This window comes from Lissotriton helveticus, chromosome 7 (genome assembly GCF_964261635.1).
Source record: "Lissotriton helveticus chromosome 7, aLisHel1.1, whole genome shotgun sequence".
Classification (NCBI taxonomy): domain Eukaryota; kingdom Metazoa; phylum Chordata; class Amphibia; order Caudata; family Salamandridae; genus Lissotriton; species Lissotriton helveticus.
In genome coordinates, this window is record NC_136068.1 from 1,449,952,911 (window position 1) to 1,449,978,855 (window position 25,945).

A 25,945-nucleotide genomic window follows, 5' to 3' on the forward strand; every position below is an offset into this window, starting at 1 on the left:
ACCCACCTCCCCCCGATCTCCCCCTTTGGCTCGGCTCTGTTCTGCCACTGGTCTGTCCGAGTGTTAGTTACAATCTGCTTCCATCCATGACAGCGTACTGCATGGGCTAATGGTTCAGTCCACATCAGTCATCAGCTCTCTGGCACTGTGAATGACAACATTTTCTGAACACGTGTACATTAACCTGAAATGGAGTGTGCTCCTTTCATCACCAGTGAGTCTCATCCCACATAGCGACCTCCTCTAAAGCAGGAAACCAAGATGTAAAGCTGTTGTCCACAGTGTATCATTGTTTTACTATTCCATGATAGCTTAACAGATTGTTTCCAAATGTGGCAGCCATGCATGAACTTTAGAGCAATGATAGACGATTTACAATAACTCTGCAAGACCGATACCCACTGCTATGATTAGCTTTATTATTGCAAGCATATGCCCCCCACATTTACACAGCAGCACATTTTCCTTTTGAGGTCGAGCTGGACAGTGCATGCGTTGTCTCTTCAAGACCTGCTTTAATTATTCTGTGGGTATCAAGTACATCCCCTTTCTTTCCATTGCTTATCATTTGCCTATATCAGTTTTCTTTAAAAAATATGTGCTAGCTAGTGGTCAATCCTGCCTCTTTGTCCCTCCTTTCTCTCTTCTGTTCCTTCCACAGAGCAGGGACTTAGTACTCTCTCGTTCTGCCATGGTTCTATATCTGTTCTTTGGGGGACTCTTTTTTTCTTTGTTTCCTTCTCTGTTACTGTTTGTCTGTGTTCAACTTCGGAGCCCTAACTGCTTACATTTAAACAACACTCTTCCTCCCACATCCTCTTAATGCCACAGTTGTGTTACTGCTGTCTTTTTTACTGCTTCCTCCTGCACAGTGACTCCTGCTGGGCTGCTTGTTGTAATAATTTAGAACAGTCTGTTGTCTGAGCAATTTAAAATGTGTCCGTATCCCATGGCAAAAAAAACTATCTAAGAGGTATTCTTTATTCAGGAAACGGAGGTGCGATCAAGAATCATTCACAGCATGCTCCAAACAGCAAGCACAGCTTTGGAGAAAACAATCTGTAATATTCTGAAACATGAAACTACAGAAGAAAGTATAGGACATGAATAAAAAACTCATACTGCAAAACTACCTTTGTTAAATGTTGATACTTCATGTTGCTATGTTCCCTATAATGGTGGCTGCCATCGACATTTGTTGCCATAGACCTCATTTGAACCCCAGTCTTGTAGAACGAACTTTATTAAAACGTCAAAGAAATGAAAATTGCTTGACCATGAATAGGTTATAGCTCATTTTAATAGATAAATCAAAGATGCAGCACAGTGCCAAAAAGGCTAAAACGTGAATGAAGCGGATTTGGGCTGAATTCATTTCAAGAGCATTAAATACAAATTCGGTCAGATTCGTGACATAGAAGAAAACCAGTGCATTGGTACATTAATATCTATGGGAATGAGACATGATCATGTGGCTTTTAAATATGTGAAGCACTACTAAATACTAAAAAAGCACCCATGACTAGGTATACTACATGAGGCACTACTTTTTGCTGTGCAATTATGTAATGTATTACTGAATGTGAAGTAAAAAGTAAGGTACTTGTATTAACCCTAAACAATGGATTTACAGGACTTTCATTTCAAACCTTGGATGATCAGACATAAAAAGAACGGTATGTGTAAACAGATACAGCAGAGATAAAGCATGGGGGTAAAAAGGGTGTACTTCACAAAACAATGGACAATATCTGTCAGAAAGGTCACCTTCAGAACAAGCCACACTTTTAGGGTGCTAGTAAGATCTGCTAGCAGGTGCCAGAACTAAAAATTAGACTAACCTCACAGACTGTAGAGCCTCTTCTCACATCACAGTGTCTGCCTAGGTTGCAACACAAGTACGGTAAAATTATTGGTCATCCCCATACTCACTGCTTTGTAGGCTAAAAGTGCATTATGTGAGAGCGCCATGGGCCTAAGACTTGCACAGAACCGAAGACTTGCACAGAACTTCTAAGAGGATCTCTCCATCAAGTTAACCAACTAATGCTGCCTTAACTGAAAGAGTGTCTGTCACTGACAGTGGGGTTATGTTGATGCATAATGTCATGGGTTAATATTTTCTTTTCATCACAGTCATCATGTTAAGTCGCATAATAAATGGACTAGCCAGACACTGGCCAACATGGCAAGACACAATTTGGCTTAACTACAAATTCTTATCAGAAATACTCAGCATTGGTGTAGCATGGTTATTGCAGATGAGCAATCTGGGGTACTGAAAGAACTAAGGCCTTGTCACAGTATAGAAAAATCATATGGGTCCTCTAGGTTAGCAAGTGGTTGGGAAAGGAATGGGAGATCATAAAAAAGTGGAAGGTGTTGCAAATCGCTACATGTGAGAATGGCCAGATGTTCATGAATTGCAACGCTGCAGTAATAAGTTCCATACTTAAGGGCAGTAACACACTTCCATGAGTAACGGGTAGGGTAAACAGATGGGAAAGGAAAAGTTACATATTCGTAATCCTAGTGCTTTACTGTGAAAATCTTCATTTAATTCATAAACGCTTAACATCCTTGCCTGTGAGAAAGACCTCAGAGCCCTTCATTAGACAAACTTTCAAAAGGCACTATTTTAGAGGATGCTAATTGGACTCTTAAGAAGTATGATAAAGTAGCCTCTAAACTTTTTTAATGCCTTTTTTAAACAAGCACAAAAATCTAAAAAAAAGCCAATGAACTGGCAGTACAGCTTTACCTAGAGAAAAAACGCATTATTTTATTAAGGCACAAGGCTATCCCAACGTTCCTAGAAGGCACACCCTTGGCTATGGATTTTGAGTTAATTTGAAGTTCAAATAAGGAATTAGATCTCAACTAGAGGTAGGTGAAATGTCTTTGTGAAATTTCTATCAGGCAAAACCCACATTTTTTAATAGAAATACATTCTGGGCTACGTAAATGGATTCCATGAAAGAAAAAAAGTGGCAAGAAGTTCCTTGTATCACCACTCATGATACAATAAACCAGCTGCCTTATTTAGAGTTAGACAGGTGTACTACATCTGCCAAAGAGTGTCCTGCCTGCTGTATTGAGTGCACTGATGTTAATGACACTTTATAAATGGCTGACAGGAAATGTATAATTCTTTTGCTAGAAGGCCCACTCCACCAAACTCAAAATAAGCACCTTAAAGTCCCAATAAATTATAGACTCCAGCTAAGGAGTTTTAAAGTCTTGTCACAGAACCTGCTGGGAAAATGACTAGGTGCAGTCTTTCAACTGAGACACTTATTAATTAATGTGAGTGACGTGGAACAGAGGTTTTACCATTAAGTTTCAAAATCTGCTCCGTCCCCTCATCTATGACAATGCTTAATATAACAGTTCTTCTTGGGGGACTAGCACATCACTTCACAAATATTATTTGAAGCTTCAAGTTGATCGCTGCCATAACTCTTCACACAGCTAGAAGGGAAGTATTTCAGGAGTGCTCCATGGGCTCTGTATCTACCATATAAGGTGGCCAGGCAAAGGGAAAAACAGAGAACCCAGAACTGCAGGCACATTCCCCCAACAGGTCAAATTTTTTACCATGCTTGTTAGGTGAAGGCAAATTTTTCAAAAAAGGGCACATAAACCCAACAATTTCAGCAAAATGGAAAAGAAAATTCTATTTTAAGTGTCGACTATTATTGATATACGGACGTCCACGTCCATTACTTGTCTTGAAGGAGGACTGGTCGTTCACAAACTCCTTGAAAATTTTCATGAGGTTGTGTTAGGATTACATATAAGCACCTTTGCCGGCTCCATTCATGGGAACTTCACTAATATCCAATAGCACAGCGCAGCAAGCTCATCCCCATGCTCTTAAGTGGGAAACAAATACTAACAGGCTAGCGGCAAGGTGGACATCTATAAAATACAGTGAAATGGAAAAAAGAAGTATAGGTAGCCTATACCAGGATACATTTTTGCTTCTGAGAAGTGCTGGTACTTTCCAATTAAAAGTATTGCACCACTGCTGAGATGTGTAGGTACTCTTCCTCTCAAAATAAAGAAGTGAAGGAACCCAGTACCTGACAGTACTGGTCACTGGTCCATTTAAAGCCCTGATATTATATATGGAATTTAAGATATTGACTGTGGCGGGTTTGGTCAACTTTGGGATCAATCTAGAATGAGATCTAGGTAGCAATAACTTGTAATATTTGTTAAATGAGCTCCAGGTTGTAGGTTCTTGACACATCAGTTTTCGGGATGTTCTTAATCAGACTAATAACGGCTTTAGCCCTAGGTCTTGGTGGAATTTATTTTACCATTTGATAGCAGTATATCGTGCATCACATGTTCCAATATGCTCCAATTGTTCAGGTGTCGCCATTGATTTATGACTGTGATAGACGTTAGTGAAGAGTTTGTCTGTCCTTTCACATTGTCAAATCAGTGATATGAATAGTTCTTTTCAGTAGGGGATGACAGATTCAGAAATAAAACAGAAAGTAATTTTATTCTCAATACCATGAAAACTTGAGCAATCTTTGAGGGAGAAGGTAGGGTCAAGCTCTTAGCGCAATCTTATGTTAAGGTCAAAAAATTATATACAACTCGAAAAAAGAGCATGTACCTCCTTATCATTACATATTATGGAATATGTATTTGTAAAGCACACTTCTACCAACTGTGTGATCCCAATGAGTTTTCGTGATCTGGCTGCTCTTTAAAGTTCTGGGGTTTCTGTTGACTAGAGTATTATAACATTTCATTAAGAAGTTGACTGTCTTGAATTGAGGATGACTTGTTTATTCCAATTTTATTATGGGAGGCAGGTCTAGTTCAATCTGCATTATACTATAAATCAAAACTGGGGAGGTTACAAAGTAGGCAGACGGATTCCATTAAGTACAGGATAACTTTAGAAAAAGAAATATTATTGAGAAATTATAGCTGTAACCATTTCATGTACATATTGATTAAAAATTAAGAATCTAGGATATTAAAAGCCAACAGGAGAGGCCCTTTTCAATTTTTAATGAGCAACAGAGCTAATTACCCTTAAAGTGCCACTTGAAAAGGATAGTGGCAGTATGTGGTATTTACAGAAGGGCTTCCAGTATATTCCCTGCACAGCATTATCATACTGAAGGTTAGCAATGGCTTCAGTAAACTAGATTTAGGAACTGGACAACATGTTGTCCTGCTGGCAGAGAGACATGTTGCGCAGTACTACTGATAATATTATGTTAACTGCAATCTGGAACTAGAAAAGGATCTTGGACTGGATACAAAGTGGTTTCCTAACATTTTATTTAGTCGTACTTGCTATTTTTCTAATGTGATTCATACTGGATAGTGGCCCACACTGTTGAAGCGGACAAGTATATTGTTTAGTGTTGGAATAGTCTGCCTAATAGCAGGACAGATTTGGATGTTTTGTTATCCTATCAAGTAACATTTGTCAGTTGCTATGTTCTAACATTTTTTTTTTAATGCAGGGTGTCTTGGACGGTACTTTCCAATTACTGAAAGTCTCTCCTTAAAAAAACACAATCATACTAAACACAGTGATGGCACTTCCCGAGAAGCAGCAGTGGGAAGTGGGGGTGGGGATGAGGTTAATAAAATAAAAATAAACACGTATTTGCCGGCCGCCAGATGCCGCCTCTCTGTCCTCTTCCTGGCATCTCTGCAAGCAGGAAGATCCCAGGCTCTCCATAGCCAATCACAACGCTGTAATGCAGCGTTATGATTGGCCAGAGCGCTGTGGTTCGGTGCTCAGCCAGGGAATGGGAGCCTGGGCATGTTTTCCACCCGGGCTGTAATGCAGCCTGGGTGCAGAACATGCAAAGTGTGCATGAATGTTTGGCCACCCCTCTACGGCCAGCCAACCACTCATGTGCACTTGCATAGTGTCCATCACACCTCCCCTTGCTCTGAGAGCAGAGCAGATCTTCCCCGCCAAGACGGCGCAGCAGGAACAAATAAAATGTTAGTTAACATCGAGTTATCAGTAAAATTTTCACTTTTTTTTCTCTGTGAACAGCATTGGGCTGGCGCTCCTCCGGCTTAGCGGAGGAGCCGCCACTGACTAAATAACCAACTTCTAACATTTCCTTCAATCAGCTTTAGGAAGAGATGTATCGAATAACAAAGAGTTAGTTCACAAAATCTGAAAGCACAGACATACATGCCTAATTGTTTTGGGAAGGAAAAGCTATTTTGTATCATAACATTTCAGGTTATCAGAAGCACATTCCCTTTGCAGCTGACAATGTGCTACCTGAGTCAATCTGGATAAATGATGATTAAAACATAATGACAGAGGTTAGAAAAGAGTACTTTTCTCAGCAATTTGAGATTAAAAAAACTAGATGTTAGATTAAGTTGGTCAACGACAGATAAGAATGATTTTACAAGCCTAATACCCTGCATCGACATAACAGGTTTAGGGTAACTGCCTACTGAGCGGGGACATAAGACTTCTACTCCATGCACTAAAGATGATCGGTCAAAAGAATCTTAGTTTTAGCAGCATGTGACTTGAGATCTATTCCAGATGATAATCTCAGAGTATTAAGCACAGCCCAAACTTCTCCGAAACCTGCAGCTGACTGCATTATTCAAATTGTAAAATAAGTTCCAAGGTCCAAAGCTCTGCTTAGAAGCCTGTGGCTGGCGCAATTCAAATTCAATGCCAAAATGCCGAAAAACCAGGCTGTGTGGTCTAGAATCCACCTCTTGCCTCCTCAATGGTTTCTCCCTTTGTGACAGTTTTTCTGACTTTCTCTTCCACCTTTCCTGTTTGTGTTCTTTACCTTTCTTGCTCTCTGTAAATATTTGATGATGAAAAATAAGTGTGGATCTCCAAAAATGATGCTAGTGAGCCCCACAGGCTTAAATAAGGCAGTGGTTGGTTGTCATTTTTTTGTGGCCTCTTTTGCAATTATTTAGCTTTGATGCCATTATATGTTTTATGCAGCAGTGGCTACATGTGAATGAGAGTGTTATTGAGGTGACAAATGTTTAGCCAGCTAGATGATTTGGAGGCATGCTGTGGACATACCTGTGCCAATAGCTTAAGATTATCTATCCATTCCAGTCATGCTGAAGAAAACCATTAAAAAAATTAACTTTTAATAAAGTATTTTAAATTGTTTCTTTATGCATCGGCAGCCTGGGAGTCCGAATTTGTTTAGGCAGGCATGAGCCACTAATTTGGGAAAAAATATGAAGACCTTCAATAAATTCCCGACTGGACATTTGGAAAGAGCTTTTCAATATGAGGAAATAGCTGATACACGCATGTTTACGACTAAAATTGTAAGTTGGACTCGGTCAAGCACAAACCACTCGGTGAAACCACCAATTTCTTGGCACACCAAGCTTGATGGACGTCTGCAAAGCCAGTTAAAAAACGATTCCATATTATTTAACTTGGTGGATAGTGTCTTTGCCTCTCAGTGAAAGTCTTGCACTCTGACTGTAATTTTAAATGAAAAGAAATTAGGAGCCAGGCTGCCAAGTTCACTGAAAGTTAAGTTGCAAAGCAGCACCATGTCATGGACAGCAAATATGGTCTGCAGGCAGTATCATGTCTAGTTGTTTAGATTAAAGAACTGTCATTGGCTGGGTCATTTTGATACTATCTGAATCATCCTCATCCAGGATTGTTTTAGTTTCATTACCTCCTTGACTTTAAAAGGAATTGATGGACAAGTGCAGAAAAAGGTTTTGAACAGGTTATCAGAAGCATATCCACTTTGCAGGTGAGGATGTAATATCTGGACATAAAATATTACCAGTTTGTGCTCTATTTGTTTACAAATGGATTGATTTGTAATTGTCCTTAAAGATACACGAGGTCTTAGTAGTTTGTTGTTGCAGAGGATCCATTTGTGCCTTTCCAAGATGATTCTACTCACCATCTGCCTGCGAATGCTGATCTTCTCAAACGTGAATGGTCTTTAGGTTGAAGTTCTTGGTAATTACCCGTTCTGAATAGCTTGACCCTCAGTCAAGCATTTGGAATCTTGTACTTCCTTGTATTCCCAAGTAATAGTTCAATGCTTTGTAGTCTGTCTGAATCAATACCTTTGTACTTGTTAGGGCTAGTATTAAAAATTAATAGGAGAGGACCATGCCGAGTTCCAATACATTATGATATCAAGACTCCTTTTAGGACCCTGCCCCACCGGTCTGAAAATCTGTAGTGTGCTTCTAATGCTGATAAGAAAGTGTTGGTCAGTATACCTTGATCTGGGAATGTTACTGAAACAGAGGCTTTTTCATACAGTTCTGCACTTCTTTGTCATGCGAATCACTGCAAGCTGTCACCAGCAGAACTAATATACCACTCATTTTACCGTTCCTGCAAAAGCACATGTACTCTGCAGTTTGTACAATTAAATTGTATGTCTGGACACCTTTTGCCTTTTTGTCTAACCATTTACATGAATAGACTTTGAAAACCAAATAAAGTGAAAAAGTACAGCAAGGCTTCGAGACCACAGTAACAATGGTTAGGCCGGCGCACCCACTTTGAGAAGTCAGCAAGATGAGTGCTCAATATTTACTGCTCAGTAGGCTCGGAGACAAAAAAAGTACAGCCAAGTGCTAGAAAATGAGTCAGCTTCCAAGTAGAGTAACACTTTGAAAACAACCAGTTTCTTTGAGGGAGTCACTCAGTCTCCGTCCCCAATGGATGATGTCCACACGTCTCTTTTAAATATTATGGACCTGACCGTATGCTTTTGGATTTCTGTACTGGCTTTAACTCACTGAACACCAAATACTGCTGAAAGTCTTTCAGAGAAAGAATCTAAGTTAGTTACCTGTAACTCTGTTTCTCCAGGATTGGTATCTTTCATAGATTCACATGCTTGCATCATTCCCCATCATCGAAGTGGGAGTCCCACGGTACCATAGAAAAGCAGTGTAAACAATATCATAGGCCATAATGGTAATACAAAGTCCCATTAATAGCCTACGTCCTTTTTTTAAACGGACCAAACTTGAACTATAACCAATCAGTAAGTAAGTAATCTTTATTGCTTGATTAATAAAAATCTTAGCAAAACAGCTGCATATGAAAACACACATAACATAAAACAGCGCTCGAGCCGATAAAATCGCAGCAGTTTCATAAAATACACTTACATATGGTACGGAAGATAAAATATTAGTATTTGTGTTGTTTTTAGGCACACAATGACTGCTGGGGGACTGTCCTCCTTAAGGCTCGCCTCAGTTCGAGTTTCTGTGTGATGAAGTGTAAAAACCTTGCCAGGTTAAGGTTAAGTCTAAAACTGGTCCTTCCCCGTGAGTAGAGACCAGATGAGTTAGCAGCAGGATAGGGTGCTAGCCAATTTGTTGGGAGGTTGCCAAGTTTAATTTTGTTTTTACTATTTTCATGAAACGTACAAAGCTACAGGATAACTGGACGTCACCCTCCCTCGAAGCAGGCCTTCACCGCCTGTCTGCCCGATCGTTAACCAATCAGGCAACAGCACCCTCTGGAACACTCCAAACATAGGCTGAGTCCCTCAGATTTTCAAGCACAAGTGTGAATACAACATCCCAATCTATGAGGGGAGCCTCTATAGGGAGGAGGGTGGGTCTCATGTGAATCCATGAAAGGTACCAATACCGGAGAACCAAAGTTACAGGTAAGTAACTCTTCTCCAGTATTTATTTATTTATGAGCTTATAAAGCGCACTTATGCCCAATGGCGTCCTGGCGCTGCATACTGACTCCAGAGCTAGACGGGGGCTAATCCATGAATAACCAGGTCTTGAGCCCCTTTTGGAATGAAAGAAGCTCTGACGCCTTTCTAAGATGCCCCGGCAAGTTGTTCCAGGCTTTTGCCGCACAGACGAAGAAGCTACTTCCTCCCCATCTGGCCTTTTTTACACGTGGCACCACAACTAGTCTGCCTTCGGCTGATCGAAGCGCTCTGCCCGGCACACACCATTTTATCCCACTGCTCAGAAACTTTGGGCCTATGCCCTTCAGTGCTTTGGAAACTGTGCACAGAGCCTTAAACTGAGCACGTCTTGGTATTGGCAGCCAGTGTAATTGTTTAAGCCCTTCACGCACTGAAACAAAACTAGGGATCCCAAGCAGAAGTCTTGCTGCCACGTTTTGAACCAACTGCAATCTGTATTCATGCTTCTTTCTCAAATTGAGATACAGACTATTGCAGTAGTCCAAACGTGACAGTGTGAGGGCAGTAACAGCCGTCCTGAAACCCTCCACTGGTAGAAAGCATTTTATCTTCCTTAATATCCGAAGGATATGAAAACAGGATGGTACTACTCCACTAACCTGGTCCCCATAGTCCAGGTTTTGGTCAATAATCACACCCAGATTTCTGGCCTTCCCAGAAGGGATAGGTGGATTTCCCAGTGCCTCTGGCCACATATCCGGAGTCCAGATATTGGGATTGTTTCCAAACAGAATTACCTCAGTCTTCCAGGCATTTAATTTGAGACAATTGGAGGCCATCCAATCCGCCACGCTCTTCAGATAGTCATGACATCTCGCAGTCGTGTTCATTCGAGACCCTCGTTGTAATGATAACAAAATTTGAGTATCGTCTGCATATGATGTAAGTTGCAGACCGAAAGACCTTATCAAGTCCGCCAGAGGGCTGACATAAATATTAAATCAGCGTGGGGCCAAGGAGGACCCCTGCGGCACACCACAGGGAAGGGTGAAAGGTTTTGATTTGTCCATCCCCAAGTCAACTGTCTGAATTGTGTCGGTCAAAAAGGACTTAAGGAGACTCCAGGCCGGGCCCCCCAGGCCGGGCCCCCCAGCCCTGCCCCCGTCAACCGGTCCATCAACACTCCATGATGGACCATGTCGAAGGCTGCCGACAGATCCAACAGAATCAGCACAGCAGCCCCTCCCTGGTCCACCGCCGTTCTGACTTCTTCCGTGGCCTTGACAAGGGCAAGTTCCGTGCTGTGACCTGCACGGAACCCAAATTGTGTCGAGTCTAGGGCATTGGCCTTCTGAAGAAACGAGCTAAGTTGTTGATTGATGGCTTTCTCTAGTACCTTAGCCGGAAAAGGAAGGCGAGATATGGGTCTGTAATTATTGGGGTCCTTAGCATCTAGGCTAGTTTTTTTTAAAAGGGAAAGTATAGATGCGGATTTCCACTTCCTGGGGTATTCACTCAAGTCCATGATCTTATTGAGCATGGGAGTGAGAGTGGAAGCAATGACCTCGGGGCAGGTTTTAAGAACTGCGGGTGGACAAGGATCATTGGGAGAGCCAGACCGAACCATCCGTAATAGATTTAAAACCTCCGGGTAGTGTAAAGGATTGAACCGCTCAAAACTATCCTGGCCCTTCCCAGTTTTTATACCAGTAGTGGTTGCCACAACCCCCGCCTCTCCTAGGGTTTTGGAAAACGAAGAGAAAATCCCTTCAACCTTATTCCTAAAGGATGAAGCTAGGGACTCACACAAAGCTGCGCTGCTCTGAGTGCATGACTTAGTTGGAATAGTCAGCCTGGTAATGGTCCTGAAAAGTTCTCTAGAGGAGGAGCTGGCTCCCTCAATTTGCTCAGCAAAATAGACCTTTTTCGCCTCCACAATCAGTTGCTTATAGAGAGTAAGACTTTCTTTGTATTTTTATTTTTCTTTATTGATGGGACAATAGCCCCTTCTCCAGATCCTCTCGAGCCTCTTACACTCTGTTTTATGTTTTTGTAGAAGATCGGAAAACCAAGGTGCCGAAGGCTGCTCTCTCCTTGGTGTGAAAGATTTGATCGGCGCAAATTTGTCACAGGCATTCTCAATCCACCTAGAATACTGTTCCTCTGCCATATCAACGTTAGCTGGAAATTTAGGCGCACCTGATGTTAGGAACTTCCCCATCTCCTCCCCATTTATATTTTTCCAGTCCCTGACGGCGATTTTATTCCTTGATCTGACTGCAGCTACATTCCCGGATCCTTGATTGAGCGAGAAAAAAATGGCCGTATGATCAGACCAGGAGAGAGGTAGCACATCCAGCAAATCCAGACCGGCGTTGTTGGAAAAAATGCCGTCTAGCGTGTGCCCAGCTGAGTGCGTGGGACCCACCACCCTTTGGTCCAGTCCTCCGTACCCCAAAAGGCCAATCAGTCTGTCAGTATCCGAGTCTAGGGCATTTTGTAGATGAAAATTAAAATCTCCCATAATCGTAAAGGTGTTTGCGCATAACACTGCCTCCAACAAGGTCCCCAGCGAATCCAAAAACAGACCTCTGGGCCCCGAGGGCCGATAAATTAGAATCCCTTTAAAGGTATTGTGGGGGGAAAGTCGCACGCTAATGGACAGAGCTTCACACGTATCTATAGAGGCAATGGAAAAAGAGGGCTCAAGGCTGCGATGGTAAATAACCGCCAGCCCCCCCTCCCAGAAGGACGATCCAGCGTGTAACACAAACAATTGGCTGGCTGGGCCTTCACGATATCGGGGCCAGAGGTTTTATCAGTCCATGTCTCCATCCTTATCTGGTTATCCTCCAACAGTAAGCTGCACTCCAGGCCATGTTTAACCAATGACCTGGCATTTAGGTACACAGTTCAAAGAGGGGACAGGTGAACACAATTCCTGGGAGGTCCTCACTTTCCTCCTGGAAAAACCACAGGGTTCTGCCAGAATCATAGGAAGGGGGCAGCCGCAGCTGGAACACAGATCTGTGAGCTGGCCAGGCCTGACCCCTGGATGGAAACTGGGACAGAAGGTTTTACGCCCACTAGGATCCAAGCCCCATAGCACCCTAGAGGCGTATGTTAGCATACTTAATGACCCGGAACCAGGGGGACTCGCTCTGAGCCCGATCCGAGCGCGGACAGGCGCAGACGGGCTTGCCTTAGGCGCGCGAGCGGCGCGCGAGCTGCGCGATCGCAGCAAACCCAATTTGAATACCATTGCTCATTCCACCGGCCCAATCATGGCCCAGTTCCACCTCCTATCCCTCCAATCAGCAGCGCTCCTACTCGCCGTCTGCTGGGAGTCAGGAAGGACGGCAGCCAGTAATATACCCATGAGCCCGGTTATTTTAAACACACAAGAGCAGGATTGAGCAGCAACAAAGAGAATTAGCAGCAATGGGGTTAAAAGAACATTAAAATAATAGCGTGACCTGGCGGGTATTGAACACAACCCGTACTCCAGGAGTCAGCGCTGCGCGATGGTTTCTGTGACTTAAATGCACTGTATCAGTCCACCGGCCCAATTCCACCTCCTATCCCTCCAATCAGCAGCGCTCCTACTCGCCGTCTGCAGGGAGTCAGGAAGGACGGCAGCCAGTAATATACCCACGAGCCCGGTAAGTTTAAACACACAAGAGCAGGATTGAGCAGCAACAAAGAGAATTAGCAGCAATGGGGTTAAAAGAACATTAAAATAATAGCGTGACCTGGCGGGTATTGAACACAACCCGTACTCCAGGAGTCAGCGCTGCGCGATGGTTTCTGTGACTTAAATGCCCTGTATCAGTCCACCCGCCCAATCACGGCCCAGTTCCCGCCTCCTGTCCCTCCAATCAGCAGCGCTCCTACTCGGCGTATGCAGGGAGTCAGGAAGGACGGCAGCCAGTAATATACCCACGAGCCTGGTAAGTTTAAACACACAAGAGCAGGAATGAGCAGCAATGAAGAGAATTAGCAGCAATGGGGTTAAAAAAACATTAAAATAACAGCGTGACCTGGCGGGTATTGAACACAACCCGTAATCCAGGAGTCAGCCTGGTATTGGGTCTTTCATAGTTTCCCATGCTTGAATCAGACTAGTTTGCAGTGAATACTATAGTGATACAAATATCATGAGAATAAAGTCGAGGAAGTTTGGAAAGAAAAGTGGCTCACCTTATTGGAATAGCTGCTGTAGAACTGCTTGTCAAACTGCTGCATCAGCTTTCTCTGCCACATCAAGGCAATAGTGTAGAGTAAAGGTGTGCTTGCTAGACCGGGTTACTGCTTGACCTATGTCTTAAATGGGCACTCGTGCAAAGAGAGCCGTGGATGTGGAGATAACTCTGGTGAAATAAACGTTGACTTTGGAAGTCAACTGCTTTCCTGATTATTGATGAAAAAATTGTATGCCAGAAGCCATCCATCTTACTATAGTCTGTTTAGAAACAGGAAACACGTTTCTGAGGTCCTAGTAGGCTACAAACAGCTGATCTGCTTTGCGTTTGATAATAGTCCTGTGTATGTAGAATTTTAGACATTGGTTGATGTCTAACGTATGCAATGATCTTTCAGCCACTGTTTAAGAATTATGGACCGATTTGAGGGACTGAAGAGCGTCATCCACATGCTTGCCAAACAATAACTCCATCATATGCCCTATCCATAACCTTCGTTTGAATTTCCAGGTGGAGGGAAGTAGGTTTAATCCATGCCTGATGCCCAAGGACTGACGCCCGTTAGTTGTCAAAAGCCTGTGAATGATACATCTATGGCACATTCTATTATTTTCTTCACTAAAATCTTCTCCCTCTTGCAGTATCTTTTGTGTCTCCAGTTTGACATCTTCCAGTAAAAGGTCAATCACTTTTAGACCATCCTCCCATATAAAGCCCACATTAGGAATAGCACAAATTGCTTTCCTAGTTTGCTCCTTAAAGCTATAGAGAAAACAGTCACAGATTGTTTTGAAACTATTAGGAGTTGGAATCTTTTGGCAGCCTGTTCCATTATGCTCTGGAACCCAATGATATCCACCGGTGGGGCCTCCACTGGTGGTGGAGTAGACGGGGACGGCGTCTGAATTTGATAATCATCCTACTCTTTGGGAAGGGAAGCAGTATCCTCGATCTCACCCACCTCTGTCTTCATCCATGAAAGGAGGATCTTCACTTGGAGGTTCTGGAATTGGAGCAGGCAAAGTTGACAAACGGGTCAGAGGGTGCAGTAAAAAACAGTGATGTACGTCTGGGAGAGGGTATTGGAGGAGATTGCCTCTGATGCGGTGTTTAAGGAAATGGAGTGGCAGACCCTGATGGTTGGAATCTGCGGTAATAATCCTGCAGCATATGTTGTACATTAGTTACCAGTGATGCAGGCATCAGAAATGAAGGTTCTTATTGCTGGTCAGCATATTGCACACATTTTTCCTGGTGTCCATATTGATCTTCTGCATATAGCTGTTTATAATACTAATGGTCCTCATCATCCTCTTCCTGACATTTAATATGCAGGTTTGATGGGCTACGAGCCACTCAGAACGAGCCCTCATTATCGAGTAGTCTCCTTCCTCCTTATTGTCATCTAGAAGGTTATCCAGAGGTATCGGTGAAACTTTACTGTGTGAAGTGTGAGATGGCAATATTGTTTCCAGGGCGTGCTTTAATGTTACGAGTGACAACGGTATAAAAGAAGGAAGTCTTGATGATGGCAGAGGATCTGCCTTGGATAGTATTTTCTTTCATGGTGTTGACGTCAATGGTGCTGTCATCTATGGTAGTGATGGTGACGATGGATTGAACTTCGGCATCGACAGGTCATTTTTGCATGTTTTCGTTGACGATTTCTTAACATGGAGCGCCGTCGATGGTAATGTTGGTTTTGTCGTAATCTTTACTGAATTGATTGTCATTGATGCTAAATGCGACAATAATACTATCAGAGGCAAATCTGTCGAAAGAGAACGTCGATGTCGCTAGAGTAGTGGTGACTATGGATAACGCCGTCGACAATATGCTCAGTGACAGTCTCATCGATGAGAATGAACTGGTTCCCATCTTAGGTGACAAACCATTTTTCAGGGATACCCGCTGGGATGTAGCAGGTTTCTTAACCTGTGTAGTTTTGGCGGAAAAGGGTGGAGGGTTCAGAATAACCCTCTGCTGAGGTACCCTGTCCTGTTTTAGAAGTGGTTGGATGTTCTCCTGCCCGTAAACTTGAAAGATGGGCTTTCATAGCTGCCTCATGTGATTTTGGGGACATACTCTCTAGAGATTTTACTCTCTTTTTAGAGGCCAGAGAAGCATCACACTCTTCCTCAGACTGAGGGCATTCCTTGGTCTTAAGCTTCTGTAGCCATAGCAGAAGTCTAGCCTCTCTGTCACGCAAGGTCTTCTGCGAGAAAGTGTGGCAAATTTGCTATTTTTTACCTGATGATCAGGGTGAATGCAATATACACAGTTCTTTTGAGGGTGAAGCCTCATCTTCCCACAGGTACCGCAGGGTTGAAATAAATCTTTCTTGGTTGACGCTAACATGGTGTTTCAGTCAGCATAAAGTCAGTCAAGAGTAAAATTGCTGTTTTGAAGAATTCCTGTCAGGTAGATCAGAAATCAGAAAAAAACTGAGCAGAGCTCATGGAGACTAAAATCACACAACGTGCAGTAGAAAATATGAGGGACTCACCCTCTGTTTGGAGTGTTCTAGAGGATGCTGTCACCTGATTGGTTATAGTTCAAGAATGGCCCTTTTTTCGGACATTGATAGGCTATTATTGTGACTTTGCATTACCATTATGGCCTAGGATACGGCTCTACACTGCTTCTCTATGGTAACGTGGGACTCCCACTTCGACGATGGGAAAGATCCAATACTGGAGAACAAATAATAACCTGCAGGAAAATCTAGCATAAACTTTTTCAGATCTTTACAAAGCTAACAAGGTAACCAAAGATGGAGCAAGAAGACCACTGTTTTACAGTGAAGAAGCAAAGGGAGGCGTTTTTTTGGGGTGGAAAACAGCCATACATGAAGAAGCCCAATATTATGTTGTTTCTCCTTGGAACCCTTGGACCTCTTCAATTTTACAGCATTCCTTAATGATATGGGATGGTGAAATTAAGCAAGAGAGGTGGAAGGGATCCAAGGAAGATATTGCAGAAGTAAATCAGAGAGCCGAAGACTGCAGCAAAGAAAAATATTTGGGCAGAAAGAGGAAGAATAAGTCCATGTACTGCAAGTGGATTTTCAGAACAGGTTTGAAAACTGTGTGCAGTGTGAGGAGATCTCAGTTCCAGAACAGCAAAAAAGTGTTTACAAAAAAAAAGAATTATACAAGTCCATAGCTGCGCGCAGATCCCAGTATCGCAACAGCAATGGGGACTTAAATGCACTACTTTGCAGAGGCAAAGGTGAACCATTGTGTGTAATAGCATGAATAATGTGAGAAAGGAATAAATCACACTGCAGATCTGTGCAAGGAGGGGGGAAACCCAGTGCAAGCATGACAGGCTTCATCTAGAGTGGCCAAGTTCTTAGATCCAAGTTTAAATTCAACTCAAGTCAATGGTGGAAATAACAACAGTGTAGTCCGTGTCAATACCACCTTCTCCTTTATCACTATGCCTACTTTCCTAATCTGCCCACTTACGGAAGGGCATCACAGTGTTAAATGGTCCCAGCCCCATAAATGACTATCCTGATCACTGCATGGCATTGAACTTGATTTACAATCTTTAACTCCCACCCATGATACCTTTTTGTAGGGTATGTGACCACAGATGGCTGGCTCACCATTACAATGAAGAAACATCTTGTGCTGTCCACTTTTTGAATTTTTCGCTCGAGCCAACACTAATTCTTATTTGGCAAGCCCTTTCCATTTTGGGCAATGACACAGCTTTCAGTGAACCCAATAACAATTATGCCGTGTGGGTGGTCATGTGACGCTCCAACAATGTGCGGTGAGAAAAGTACTTGTTGCAGATACAACATTGGAAGCGCTCGGGTCGGTGTGTGCGCATGTGCACATTTAGGGAACTTTTCTGAGTGAAGCGTTTAGAGCAGATAAAGCATTGAAAAGCTCGCACTCCAGTGTGTGTCACCATATGCTTCAGAAGGTAGTCCCGCAGGGAGAAGGAGCGATAGCAGATATTGCACTGGTGAGGCTTCTCTCCTGTGGAAGGGATGAAAAGAAAAAAAGACAGATTGTTACAGCAATCCAGATTTCTTACTGTCCTTTCAACAAATTGTCCAAAAGCCCAGTCTGTAGCTAAGGCAGAATGCAACTATCACTGAACTACGACAGTGTATCTATATATTCTCTTTCTAGTCATCGTTCTCTGGTCTACAATCTTAGTTTCAAACTAAGCACCTTTGGTAGCCAATCTGTGAAGCCGGTCTATGCACGCCAGTCTCTTTACCATCATGCAAGAAATAAATGACTTTGTATGAATGTGACATGCCTCCTGTTCCAACGCTAGAGCATAAAAAACTACTGAATTCTATACATGCAAACATTTATTAGCTCCTGTTAGTGTTCAATAAATGACTGAGGGCAACTTGATGGGAATAGGGAGTCATATGACGTGCTGCTGGAGAAATGGGGCTGAAATTAGGCACCAAGCAGGAGTAAAATGCAACGTCTATATCGGCGTTAGAGCAGACCGAGGAACTGTTAGCAAGTAAATTGTTTGGCTCAGCAAAAATATATAATTTTAGCCACTATCAGATTCGTCTAGGAGGTGTACACACAAGATGCGGCCTGATTCCAAGTCAAACGAGGCAGACTGAAAGAGAAGGTAATCAGGTAGATTTCATGGACATAAATTGTGGTGTCATGAATTGGTTGATAACCTTGAATGAGGCGTTAGGCAGCATCAGTTAACAATAAGTCAGCCAACTTGTATGTAGTGGAATAGAACATCACGGGTGAAAATACACAAATGCAAACGCACAGTCATTTTAAGGATAGACAATTTATTCATTGTCATACTATCACAAACATGAGTCTTAGTGCCACTGATAAGAATAGGCTAAAGGTTGATTGTTCGTCTTAGGGAACACTAAGTTAATACAATGCGAGAGATGAGTTATACAGCTCCGATGTCTGAAGAGCAGTTGGCACTGGAGGCTCCGAAAAGCCAAGATCTTGGCCATGGTTCCAAAAACGGCTTGTTGTGCTCATGCCCTCCTTCAACCTCTTGAACTCTCAGGATCCAAGTAGTATTCCAATTACGACAGCAGTAGTCTAATGCAGGTGACCATGGTTCAGTATGATTCTTTGAACCAAATGAAATGCCACCTGGTTGTGTCGCAACCAGTGTTACTGCATTGCAGCCATAGCAGACCCTCGGTGACAAGCGGGGCATGCACCTTAATAAAAGTGAGATCGAGGGTAGTATCACTGTGCTCAATCCACTGAGAGGCCAGTGAGGCGCCCTCTAATGTGCCAAGGAGCCTTTACACTAAGTATCAAGCTACCCAAATCTGGTCCATAGTAACAGTCAGTCAGTCAAAAAACTTTATTTCGGCTTTGCAGCCATAAAAGCACAAGTAGTTGAAACATTACACAATATTGCAAGAGTTACAATAGACAACAGTTGTGAGCTTATAACAGTTTGTACAAAATGTAGTTGGTGCCAAGTAAGGTATTATACTACAATTCTATAAGGGTTACCTAAAGCCAAAACAGTTGTTTAAGAAAATAAGTAAATTTAAATTCTGTACAGATAAAAAAATAATTTAGGAATAAGAACATCTAAGAACAAATAACTATATATAAATTTCAAAAAGTTTCCCCAAGTGGGAGAAATATGGTGATTTGGACCACAGTGAGTCTAGTCGGAGGCCAGAGTTGCATAATTAGCCAGCTCATTTTCCTTTATGATGCCTCTACGAATACACCACATCACAAATAAAAATTTGGAGGTGACAGCTACAATTAATGGGTGCGTGTCATACTTAAGTAGTCTAAAAACCTCGATGTGGTTACGTATCCCCATATTCCAACAGAACTGAAAAACCTACTTAGACCTTGTCTTCTTATAAGCAGGACAAAAAAGTATAACATGGAGTTCGGTTTCTTCTGTTCCGTAGCACCCAGGGCAGTCTTGTTTAATGGCTCCTTTCCATTTATTTGTAAATGCACACAACGGAAGCGTCCCGTGCCTAAATTGTAAGAATAACTTCTTGGCCATTAGAGGTTGGATACTATCCAAGACCGACTCTAGCTTATATTGATCTTTAATCTCAAGGAACCTAGAGGTCAGGGTGGGTGAGTCAGTGCTCTGTAGGATATGGGCCAATTTATATTCTTTGCAAGCAGTAGTTAGGGACTTTTTAGAAATCGAAGGGCAAGTATCTTCTGGTGATAACCACATATTTTCCATCCCAGTGCGTGGCTTAAATACCTGATATCGGGCAACCAAGGGAGATTTCCCTGCGCCCGTGTGTGGACAGGACATCCTTCAATTCCTCTATATAGGGAGCTAACTCTGGCGTGCTCCAGAGACGGCGCCAGTAGAGGAGGGGACAAGCGGCAATTAGATCAGCAATGGGGCCATTTCCCAAGTCCATCCGAAGTGGGGTTAAGGGGGTACTTTTTGGGAGTCCCATCAGCTGCCTATTAAAAATATTCTCTGTCGCTGTAAGGGCGTTGGACGGGGAGTGGCCCCAAAATTCAGCCCCGTTTAGCGAAGCTCCCCTCGCTTGAGTCTTAAAAATTTCTGCTGGTGGGCGTTCCATTTTTTGGGTACAGCTCTTTTAAACTTTCAGAATTCCCCCTGTGGACAGTATTAATCTTAGATTGGCTTTCTTAACTTGAGTCCCCAAATCCATATTATCAGTTAAAGTAAGACCCAAGTAATCGAAGGTAGACACCCGCTCTAAAGGCCTTCCTTCCATTCGAGGGTATGGACAGTTACTGGTATTGGCGTGAAAGACCATGTATTTAGGTTCTGGAGATTTATCTCCAGGTCCCTTTTCTTACAAAATAAACTAAATTCATATATCCGCTGCATACCCATGGGTGACTTAGATAAAAGGAGGGTGTTGTCAGCAAACATTAAAGCTGTCATTTTTACAATTTGCCAACCTAGGGGAATCTATGTCCTTAACAGCAAGGAGAGTGTTAATTAAACCGTTGAGAAAGAGGGAGAAGAGAGTCGGCGCTAGCACACATCCTTGCCTCACCCCCTTCTCAACGGGGAATGGAGCTGTTAGTTCTTCATTCTTACGTTGTCTTATCCTTGCGTAAGTGCCTTCGTGCAGGCGCTTCAGCTGGTGGCATAAGTATGGCGGTACTCCCGTATCATGGAGTAGGTCCCAGCGCTGATTGCGCCGCACCATGTCAAAGGCAGATTTAAGGTCCACAAAGGTAAAATAAAGACTACCACCCTCTAAGACTACAATTTTCCAATAGATCAGTTGCAATTTAAACAACTGGTCGATGGTTGAGACTTTAGACCTAAAGCCAGCTTGTAAAGGGGTCAGTACATTCGTCTTATCCATCCATGATTGTAAAAATATTTTGCGTTACATCAATAAGACTAATTGGGCGGTAGTTTGCCGGGTTGTATGGGGAGTCTTTTTTATAAATTGGAATAATTTCTGCACCAGCCCAAGTGGGAGGGAGCTCCATACCTTGAAGGATGGCATTAATTAGGGTCCATAAATAGGGTGCCCATACAACCTGGTCATTTCTAAACAAGTCTCCAGGGATCCTGTCTAGCCCAGGTGCCTTATTTGGCAGTAATTTGGCCAAGGCCAAAGTTATCTCTGCCAATGTGCATAGTGGTATCAGTGTTATTAACAGGAATCTGATTAAAACCTATAGCCGTATCATCAATTTCTCCATCACAGGGTTTTGTATATACAACTTTAAAATGGGATGTCCAAGCTTCTTCTACTAGATTAGATTCGATAGCCGAGTTGCCTTCGGATTTTCCAGTTTAACTAAGTTCCAAAATCCTCTCATTTCTCTGTCATCTAAAGCTTTTTTAATTGCTTCCCATCTGTCGAGGTCCCATGCTGTTTTGGCTTCAGAAAGAGTTTTTTTGTAGTGTGTCCTGACAACTCTGATACATAAACTATCCCCTTCCCTAATCTCTAAAGTCAAAGCGGATTTAGCTTCCCTGCACGCTTTGCTAAACCAGGGATTTTTAGTTTTGGGGACAGGTTTTTTAGGATGTTTACTGTTGTAAAAGAACTCTGACAGTTTTAAAACCATATCTTGGTGGTTCTTAGCTATCATCGAGTAAGATTCAGAGCCACCACTATTTTGAACAAATGCAGTTTCTAAGAAGGGAATGATTTGTTCATACATGGAAGACATTTTTTCAATAGATAGTACAAATGTTCTGCCAACTTCAATTGTAATTAAATTGGGGGGACATCGTTCTGGTGTTCCCTGAGCATCTTTAAGCTGAAACCACTCTAAAGCTCTGACCAATGGATTGTGGTCACTTTCACTTCGCAGCTGGACCAAAAAATTCTTAGACCTGTGCCACAGCTCAACGTCTACCAGAATATAATCGATTGTAGATGCCTGTCCCGTTTTTTCAGAGGTGGGATTACCCGGACTATCAGAAGGAAAACGACCGTTACACGCCCTAGTCGGATAGATGTTACATTCTGGTATTCCCAAAACCGAATCTTCCTCACTTGTTATGGAGGAGGATATGCCATTGAGAGGTTCGAAATGAAAATTGAAATCTCCTCCAATGATTACATGTATTGACTCAGGTAATGTGGAAAGAAAGAAGGCCAAACAATCTAAGGTCTGCGAGGTATGGCCATATCTCACTGGACGTGAGTTAACGTTAATAATGGCTAGCTTAGGGAGGGTGTCTGAAGAGAGAAGAATACACAAGATATCAGGGGAGGAGGTGTCTAACATCTTAATGGTGCATCCCAAATGAATAACAATCCAAATACATAGGCCCCCTGAGGGTCTCCCTCTGGGCCCCTGGGCAGCTGGTATGCTGTAGGCAACATATCCTACTCTATACAATGGTGTTGTTGCCCATGTTTCCTGGAAGAGACATAGCTCATGGGTATCTATGAAATCTCCCCAATCCGGGAGATCCATTTTTGATATTAATCCTGCTATGTTCCAGGCAGGATAAGAGCTTTGTGCACTGCATATTTACTATCTTTGCAAGTTGCGAGGGCAAAAGATCCTCCTGTTGACGAGGTACTAAATATGGGGTCCCCACCCGTCCCTGTATAGAACAAGGAAGAACCTCGGATGCTCCATCAATGGCTCCTAAGATACTAGCCACCAGTGGAGCATCTTGGTTTCCCATGGTATATTAGTCGGAGAGTTCAATTATTACACAGTAATGGGACTCAACTAGCTGGTTATCTATGGGAGTTTAGCATTCAGCACAGTTACTTAGTCAGTCCACCTGATCTAGAAGACTATATCGGTTGCTGACAGGAATGTTGAATAGTGAGTTAATTTCAGAACACAAGCCCATGTTTGATGGATTGCCTGTCTGAGCTCTCATTTCCCACGTTTTAAACACACTTCCCATTCTCACAAGTAGGGTGCTAGGGGGATAATAGTAGCCTAAGGGGGAGGCGTGGTGATCGCGCTATGTGTGCCTAACAAATATGCTACACCCGCCCTGCTTGGGGAATTGAGAACACATCTGTTCAGTTAACAATCCATATTCCCGGCCATGGAAAACAGGACATGAGGCACTTATCAATTAATATAAAGAGAAAATTGCTCTGGTAGGATAATTTAAAAAAGGACTGCGGTACAATTTGAAGTCAAGGCCCAAAGGAAGAAGTCAAAGTCTCAAAGAAGAGGTCTCTTACAGGCCTTCCCGATATTTTTATTTTTTGAAAATAATTGTGCTGCCAAAAAATCTTTCATTGAGGTAGTTTCTCAACCCCTGGCTCCACTTAGGATACTTAACCCCAGACTGAAATGGAGGCGCCTTGAGCTTTAAACCAGAATGTTCAACCAAAGAGTGAGATGGAGGACTCTCAAATAAGGGTAGAACCAAAAACGTCTTTAGCCCTTTCTTACACTTTCAAAGGTTTAGAAGTTGTGCTGCCTCAATCCTTTCTGAATATATAACCTAGTAATTACGGAGGCACAAGATTGTTAATCAGCACACTAAGCAACATTCCAGCAAACAACATGACCTTTTGGTTACTCCGGATATATGTTTAGAAGGTTCGCTTAATTTCCCAGGTGAATGAATACAACTCTCAGAAGCCAATCAGGTTCTCCAGTGACTACTCAAACACATTATAAAGGCAGAGGTTCAATAAATGTGCCAACCCAAGGGGGCTTCGAGCATCCACAAAGACCGGATTCAAATAAACCCCCTTTTAGGGAATCTGAAGACTCTGAAACAATTTTCTCTTTAAAAATATTTGTTGCAGAGACTAAATCTACTATTACAGCTAAAGATAACATGCCACCCGGTTGTCCAATCTTTAAAAAACAGATACAAAACTGATGCCTCAATCAAGTGAAGATGATGGAAAACAAGCACTGTCAATGCTTTTAAGTATTGTATACAAGTTGAGAGCTGTTGACTTTCTCAATGTTTAGCCATACTGTACTGCAGTGCCTGTCAGGCAGCTTGGCTTTAAAAAAAGGTGGGAGGGGGAAACAAATCCATTTGTCTCACAACAAGGAGCAACTGCCCTATAACATCTGGCTAGTAAAACTTAAATGCGTAATCTCATACTTTTTCAAGTCCTCTCCTTGGGAATTAATGTATTACACTTCCTTTAATAGATCACACGCAAGAACATACATTTCCCAACATCACTTGTGTTTGGGCAGTAAGAGACTCCAAACACTGCATCTATAAAAGAGTTCACTCATCTTTTTAGAGATGGAGTGTGTCTTTGATTTAAAAAAAATAAATGATCCCGAGCATCCTTCACACAAACCCTCAATAAAAGAATGTGTGCTTTGCCCATATAAATCAAATATCTTTACGAGAAAACTGTACTTCTAACAGCTCTCGTCAAATATGTCAAAAACGTTGCACCAACATTCCACAACACTGACTTTTTTCACTACTGAAACTTTAAATAAATCCAGGTATCAACCTCCAACTAAGAATCCCCTCTGTGAATTACAGCACAATTTCCAACTGCCCAGAACTTAGTCATACACCATTAAAAGACAGAACTCTTGAGGTAAAGTAAATAAGGAAAATGCTACTTACCACAGTATGCATCTGTTCTTGGCATGTAGAGCTGTGGAGCCACATGCTGTGCATAGTTCGCCATCTAATGTTGGGTCTGAATGTTTGCACTTTGTTTTTCTTCCAAGAAGTCTTTCCTGTCACGAGGTAGGTGACTCCTCCCTTCGGTGATAGTGCGCATGGGCATCGACTCCATCTTTAGATTGTTTTGCAGCAGAGGGTGATGATGGAGTTAGTAAGACTAGTAAATAGAGATGTCCATGTATACTGTATCTAAGTAAGATAGTACTGCAACAGGTATAGGTACCCGGGGAGGGGGGCAAGCGCATGTGACTCTACAGCTCCACATGCCAAGAACAGATGCATATTGTGGTAAGTAGCATTTTTCGGTTGAGGCATGCAAGCTGTAGATCACATGCTGTGCATAGACTATATAGCAGTTATCTCCCAAGTGGTGGCAAACCTGTAGCTGTTGCAGCTGTTTGAAATAGTGTACATAAAACGGCTTGGCCCACCCTAGCTTGCTGTCTGGCTCAGACATCTACACAGTAGTGTTTTGTAGAAGTGTGTGGTGTAAACCATGTTGCTTTTTGCAAATGTCATCTATGGGTATATTTCCTAAAAAATGCCATACAGCCCCTAGTTTGCGAGTTTTGTCCTTTCAAAGTAGTAGAGTAATGCCCTTTTTACATCTAAGGCGTATGAAGCACATTCTGCCACAGAATCTGGTTGAGGGAAGAACACAGACAACTCAACAGATTGGTTGATATGAAAGGCAGAAATTATTTCAGGTAGGAACTTTGGGTTGGTCCGAATGCCCACTTTATTTTGGTGTATTTGTAAAAAGATTCCTCTATGGTTAGTGCCTGGAGCTCATCCACTCACCTCAGTGATGTGATAGCTATGAGGAAAGCTACCTTCCAAGTGAGAAATTGCAGTTCACATCCATGCATTGTGTCAAAAGGTGAACCCATTTGTCTGGTAAGGACAATGTTCAGAGTCCACACTGGAGTAGGTGGAAGTCTTGGGGGAATGATTATTTTAAGTTCTTCCATAAATGCCTTTATAGCA

The 25,945-nt window shown here is 42.5% G+C and overlaps 1 protein-coding gene across 2 annotated transcripts in view; it reads right to left on the reverse strand.

Moving 5' to 3' along the window:
- Window positions 1-1,282: 1,282 nt before the first annotated feature.
- Window positions 1,283-25,945, reverse strand: part of ZBTB45 (zinc finger and BTB domain containing 45) — a 164,827-nt gene continuing 140,164 nt past the window's right edge. For both annotated transcript variants that reach the window (XM_078654812.1, XM_078654811.1), the window contains exon 3: window positions 1,283-17,868. In XM_078654812.1, coding sequence (XP_078510938.1) covers window positions 17,615-17,868 — 254 coding nt within the window. In that variant the 3' untranslated portion in view covers window positions 1,283-17,614. The remainder of the gene's footprint in view (window positions 17,869-25,945) is intronic.